At 34.5% G+C, this 7216-nt stretch overlaps 1 protein-coding gene across 1 annotated transcript; it reads left to right on the forward strand.

Annotated features, from left to right (window-relative positions):
- The first annotated feature begins 5540 nt into the window (after positions 1-5540).
- On the forward strand, positions 5541-6521 carry LOC131631330 (uncharacterized). The gene has a single exon (XM_058902123.1). The coding sequence runs from the start codon at positions 5541-5543 to the stop codon at positions 6519-6521; it is 981 nt and encodes a 326-aa protein (XP_058758106.1).
- The last annotated feature ends 695 nt before the right edge of the window (positions 6522-7216 follow it).

Consider the following 7216-nt stretch of genomic DNA (forward strand, 5'->3'; position numbering starts at 1 on the left):
CATCTCATAACTAAGGTTATCTCTAATGCGAAGTCACGAGAACATCCGTATTCTCGCGTCGGTGATCTCTCGCGCGCCGCTCAAACACGAAAGCATTAAGTACAGATACAAACAGTGAATGCTAGCTCTAAATCTATCTCTAGAGTTCAGAACCAACAGATAATCATCCTAGATAAGGATTCAAGAAGTTTATCTCTAAAGCACCCTAAATCCCCGGCATAGAGCAAAAATCCAGGATAACATCAACACAGATTCGTAAAGCAAGTTAAATATAACATTATAATCGGTAAATATACATAAGATTAAAGTAAATATACAAACAAAATCCAACCAAAGAGAAATACACAAAGAAGAAGAGAAATGAACCAAAAATCTCCCGGTTTGTCAGCTCCGTTCGACGCTCAATCCACCCCCGATCATCCAAATGCAACCTCCGAAGATGTTTTCTAAGCCAATTCTACTCTAAGAATGAAGTTGATGGTGTTGGGACTCAAAAATACCCAAACCATGACCTAAAAATGTGATTTTGGCCCCTTTTAACGAGCTGTTGTCTTAGCAGGTCCGCTTAGCGGACCCCCTCCGCTCAGCGGACTCAAAATTGCTTCCAGACGCTGATTTGCTCCGCTGGAGCTCCGCTCAGCGGACCCCCTCCGCTTAGCGGAGTCTGCTAAAAATCAGATTTTGTTTTCGCCATAACTCGAGAACCGTAACTCCGAATTGCGCCCGGTTCGAAGCGTTGGATAGCTTATTCAATGCTCTATCCAATAATTAATGAATGGAAACCAAAATGATGATTTTGGTCATCCTTATTTTGAGTCTTTGGAAGTCCGCTTGACGGTGGCTAAGCGGGCTTTCACCAAAATTGCGAAATCGAAGCCGTGCCTTTGACACTTTATTCCTCAAGGCTCCAATAAGCATGAATACCTATAAAAACTAGGGGTGATCGCGGTGCGGTTTGGGCGGTTTTGACGAAAAAAATCATCCGAACCGCAAGAGAAAAATCGTGCGGTTTGGTTTGGTTCGGTTGGCTTTTAAAAAAAAATCCGAACCAAACCAAACCAACCTAATGCGGTTTGGTTCGGTGCGGTTGGTTCGGCTTTTTAGAAATATTTTATTGAACCATTCATATACATATAGATGATAACATAACTTTGTATTTAGACATTCATACACTATCAAATAATAACAAAACCCGTCATATTTTGACAATAACTTTCTATTTAATATGTAAAAATTAAATTAGACAAAAGTGGAATAATAAACATAAAATAATAGTATAAAATAATATAAAAATTATTAGAATGAAACAAAAAAATAGAAGATACGAGAGATTAGTGAATGTGAAAAAGAAAAAACAAAAGAGTTGAGAGATTAGAGAAGAAGATGTGCGATAAAAACGAAACTGAAATAGGGAACATTTGCATAAAAATGAGAAGGTGAAAAAGAAAGAATATAAGAGAGTAAAGATTATAGAAAAAGAGGGAAGATGTATGTGGCAAAGAAGAACCGATAATGCTATTAGAGATTTGAGAAGATCGGGACTAAAATCATGTGTAAGGATGAGAAAATTGTTCGTAATCATAAGGTTAAGGTATTATAGATTTAAGTTTGGGTTGGATGTGAGTTAAGTAAAAGTTAGGTTGTAATATAATGCGGTTTGATTAGGTTTGGTTCGGTTTATAAAATACAAACCGCAAACCAAACCGAACCATGCGGTTTTGTTAAAAGATGACCCAAACTAATCCGAACCAAATGCGGTTTTTTGCGGTTTCGGTTTGGTTTGGTTTGGTTTGCGGTTTTGTATTGGGTTGGTTTGGTTTTGATCACCCCTAATAAAAACAAAGGGAAAACTATTAAATGATACATAAATTGAATCAAAACTCAATTGTGCTAATATTTACATAAAAGTGGAGAATTTATTACAAAAATGGAATGAATAGAATCGATAAGTGCCACAATTATATACTCAAAATATCGACATTTTGGCACTTATCAACGTGCATCCGAGAAGTATTGGTTTTGAAAGTATGCAGGAAATTCTGATTCTGAAAGAATATACTATAGAACTCCTAAAGCTATATCTATCAATCATCTGAAGAAACAAGCTGAAGAGAAAAATACTCAAGGAAGTTATCTTTTACATATCTCTTTAAGTATTTATTTCAGGGGGAGATTATACATCTCAGGGGGAGATTGTTTCTCTTATATGCAAAATTTCTGATCAGAACGTAAATGTTTTGTCATCATCAAAAAGGGGGAATTGTTAGAACATAGTTTGGTTCTAATCTTATCTTAGTGTTTTGATGATAACAATTAAATAAATTTTGTATAAGTAAATATGATACTCTAATTATATGTTTTTCATTTCAGAAGATGTTCTAATACAAGTGCCATTAGAACATGAATCTTATGCAAAGCTAAACAAATGCAGAAAAGGAAAAGTCGTTGTAGTTCTAATGAAGTAACTTCTGAAACGCACCAACCGCTGTAGACATACTCAAATAGAAGTTATATTCAAGATATGAAATCTGAATCAAGATAAGCTGCCGTTAAAAACACAATGATTAGCAAAACGACTGAAGCACTCAAATGGAGCAACTCCCAAGGTTGATTGAAGAAGCTACGCACATGCAGCTCGTTGGAGAAACAAAAACAAAAAGCAAACACGCAAGCATTTAATGCTCTCTCTCCAAAGATCAAGATAACAGACAAATATTTGGAGCTATAAATATAATATCACTTGAAAAAGATTATAGACAACACACAAGTTATATACATCATTATTCTGCATAACAACAACTGGTGTGTGAAGTAACGACAAATTTGCTGAAGAAAAATATTTTCACGTCAATATTCTGAGTTCATACTTCTTGTACTAAAACTTAGTGAAATATCACAGCTGTGATTAAAGCTTACTAGAAGCAATCTGAAACACTATTATTTGAAGTTACTGTGTAACTGTTCCTTGAGAGACCAGTTGGGTCACAATTCTCAAGAGGGCTAGGACTAGTTTAGTCTTAGAGGTCTGTTAGTCACGAGCAGTTGGCTTGTGCAAGGTTGTTAGTCACGAGCAGTTGGCTTGTGCAAGATTGTTAGTCACCAGCAGTTGGCTCGTGCATTGTATTGTTAGTCACACCTGTTGGTTGTGCAGTTGTAACCAAGTTTTGATTATAGTGAATTAAGTCCTCGTTGAGAGAGGCAAATCACCTTGGTGGGTGGACTGGAGTAGTTTGAGTTGCAAATGAACCAAGATAAAAATAACTGTGTTTTGTCTATTGTGGTTGCAAGCGAAAAAGAAACACTTATTCAACCACCCCTTTTAAGTGTTTTCTAAACCTTCATGATGTGGTGTCCAAAATTTCTTCTTTAAATTTGCTTACAAATTCCTCTTGATTGCGATTAGCTTACTATTGAAGGGTACAATTAAAAAACTTTTCTCTCTTCTCATTCTTTCATCGTAGGGGTGGTTTTTGACCATTTTTGGCTAGAAATCACTCCTCAACACCGTTTTTTTCTCTTTTCATTTAAATAAGTGGTTATCCATATAGATTTGTTTCTTCTCTCGTGTGTTTTTAAGTTTTCATCGTCTTGTGCGGTGTTTGTTGGTTTTTCCGTCTTAGTACGGTGTTTGTTGTTTCAGATTGACACATTTACTTCAAATAATTGCAGATCTGAGGAAGACTTGGGCGTCAATGTTGCAGATCCAGAAGTATGAATATTCTGGTGACTTTTATTTTGTCATATTTGTAGGCACTTTCATGTTGCCGTTGTATGCTATTAACCTAGGTGCTGCAAGATTGTTTGCAGATTCACCTTTTTCAGTTTTTAGCGATCTTGAATTTGTAATGATCGATGTATTTTTCAATTTGAATGAATGAATATCTTTTTAGTAAAAAAAAAAAGCTTACTATTGAAAGACAATTGAACGAGTTATGCCAAACTAATAATTCATACTAAACAGTTTTTTAAATCCAATAAAAGATACAGAAAATGCATTCAAGTTTAGAAAAGACGCACGTCAAAGTTCGTAAAATATCTTATTTTATAGTAGTAAAAAAAGAGTATTGATATTCTTACACAAATCATACACCATATACCTACACTTTCTAAAATACAATTATGATATGTGCTAGTAAAAAATAATTATTAAATATAATAAAAAAACCAAAATCGTGTGAAAGTATGGTGTAAGTTGTCACATATGATATATAAATATCATTTCTCATAAAAAATACATAAAAATTGAGTCTTATTATTACATTTATGTTTACTGTACACTTTTTTTACAATTTTTTTTATGGGTAATGCTAACATTGTGTTAAAGGCACATGTTAAGAAACCTATATTTAAAAAATTTGTCTTGAATAAAATATAAAATAAAATCAATTATCTATTTGTAATTAATTCAATATACAAATTTTAAGATAATTTTTTTTTATTTAAGTATTAACATGTCCCTTAAGGGTACATGTTAGCATTTTTTTTATTTTAAATATTTTATAAGCAATACTACTATCTATTCATTAATAATAGATTGACCAAATTGCCTAAATTACCCTTTCACCAAAATTTATTTGCACTAATAAAAGGTCATTTTTGTAACTAACAAATTAAGTATTCACTCTTTCAACTTTATTAAATGGATGCACCAAGTGTTAGCTTTTCATTGGTCCGAATTAAATAACATTTTTCCTACAACTTTATTGCATGAATGATGACATCACATGTAAGCCATGGATGATGGAAGTCATATTTAAATTTCTTTTACATTTCATTTTCCCACACTTTCTTACTTTCATTTTAATTTTTCTTAATTTATTTATTATCACAAAAAATATTAATAATCTATTTTTAAATTTTAATCTTACTAAAAATTTTAAATTTCTTTCGCATTTCATTTTTCCATACTTTCATTTTAATTTTTCAACATTTATCTATTATCGCAAAAAATATTAATAATCGATCATTTAATTATTATTCCCAAAAATATTTAATTATTTCACGGGCCACTATCAACTCAATATTTAATTTTTTTAATCGATCATTACACATTTTCTCTATCTTAATTAAAATTTCAAATTTCTCTCACATTATTTCACACTTTCTTACTTTCATTTTAATTTTTTTCTCTATTTATTTATTTATTTATTATCTCACGGGTCACTATCAACATAATGTCTATGACCATAAATTACTTTTTATTTATGTTTCTTTTTTTATAATTCCTTTTATTTATATTATTCATATCATTACAAAAATACTCCACCAGAAAAAAAATCACCCGTGCGGAAGTACGGGTCTCTGACTAGTATTATTATTACACTAGTGCATCTCCTTCAAATAAACTTTGTGTCTTCCAAAAGGAACCAACCAACCACATTTCAATATACAATAGCCGTTACCCTTTTGTATTTTTGTGTCATTAAGATTTTCAAAACCCAAATCTTTTCGAACTCCAACACTGTCTTCTCTCACTCCTCCTCACTCCTGTCCCACTTTTGTATATTCAACCCACTTTCTCTTCTAATCTAAAATTCCAAATGGGTTGTTGCTTCACCAAAGCCACAACCAAAAACCAAAACTCCCTCAAAAACACTCAACCCCACCAAACATCCTCACCACCCAAATCAAATCATGAAGAAGCCCCACCACAACCACCAGAAGAGGAATTTGTCAAAGAAGTTCTCTCTGAAACACCCATTTTGAAACCACCCCAAGTTCCAATTTTGATACCAGAAACAAAGACGCAAGTTCCATTAGTTGAAAACCCATCTCAGAAATTCGAAAATAAGGTTCCTACAGAGAAAGTAACAGAAGAAGTACTAGTTTCTCAGCTTTCAGAATCTTGCACGGTAACCGAGAGCTTCTCCACCGCCACTACCGCCACCACTGCTACTGTTACGGAGAAAAGAGAAGACGAAGCAACAAGCAAACCATGCAGCAGAGAACCAACAACGACGACTCACAAGTGGAATCGATCTCCATCGAGAAAGCGTCCTCTCGTAGCTGATGCAAACGTCACCGGTGGAAATGAGCGAAGGGTAAAATCACCGGCTAGAAGACCGTCACCGTCGCCGGAGAAGAAAATAAAGAGCGGGTCTAGGTTAGTTCGTGGAAGAGAATCCGGTTCAGTTGCAAACCGTAAAGTCAATGCAGGTTCAACCGTTGTTCGCCGTGACTCCGGTGAGGGTTCCGGCAGGAGGTCTAGGTCTCCGTCGTGTTCTCGTACAGTCGGAGGGTCGGGTAAAGTAGGTGTCGGAGTTGGCCGGAAACAAGCTCCGGCGAAGAAGAGTGAGAGTGAAGAGGTTGGAGAGAAAAACGACATCGTGTGTAATGTAACGGAGAAGAAGAGTGAGAGTGAAGAAGTGGGAGAGAAAAACGAAATCGTTTCCAGTGAAGAAGTGGGAGAGAAAAACGACATCGTTTCCAGTGAAGAAGTGGGAGAGAAAAACGACATCGTTTCGCAGGGAGAGTCAATTGAAAACCCACTTGTTTCGATGGAGTGTTTTATTTTTCTATAGAGAGAAAAAACACGTTTGTGAAACTTTTTGAATTTTGAGAGTAAGCTTTTTCACGTGGGGTTGCTTTCATTATCAGTACATGTTTCACTTTTGACTTTTTGTGTTTACTTTCTTTTAAAATGGTAAAATTACTATGCTTTTTGTTTTTTTGTCTGTTAGAAATTGAGATGATTTATTGGGTTTTTAATTTTAAAATTCTACTTGGTTCTAAACCTGCTGCAAGTTCTCTTGGTTCTTATGTCAAACTGCATTAGGATAATGGTAAACCTTTTAATGATATAGCTGCCTACAGAAGACTCATAAGCCGATTGTTGTATTGAGTGGTTAGATATTTGAAGCACTACCATAGCAGAGGACTATTATTTCCCATAACTTCTGAAGTGCAAATACTGGGCTATTCCAATACTAACTGGGCAAAATGTAATGATTCTAGGAAATTCATTTCAGGGTATTGATTATTCACTAGTTCCTCCTTAATATCATGGTGTGTTAATAAGCAACCAACTATTTCTAGGCCTTCCTTTGGGGCAAAGTACAGAGCTTTGTCCACTGCCACTTGTGAACTAGAATGGGTGCTTCATTTGCTTAAAGACTTGCACATTACTTCTACAAGGCAACCAATGTTATACTGTGATAGTCTGAGTGCATTTCACATTGCTTTAAACATTGTTTTCCCATGGATAACTAAACACCTT

This window comes from Vicia villosa, unplaced genomic scaffold, assembly GCF_029867415.1.
Source record: "Vicia villosa cultivar HV-30 ecotype Madison, WI unplaced genomic scaffold, Vvil1.0 ctg.000813F_1_1, whole genome shotgun sequence".
NCBI classification, from domain to species: Eukaryota; Viridiplantae; Streptophyta; class Magnoliopsida; order Fabales; family Fabaceae; genus Vicia; species Vicia villosa.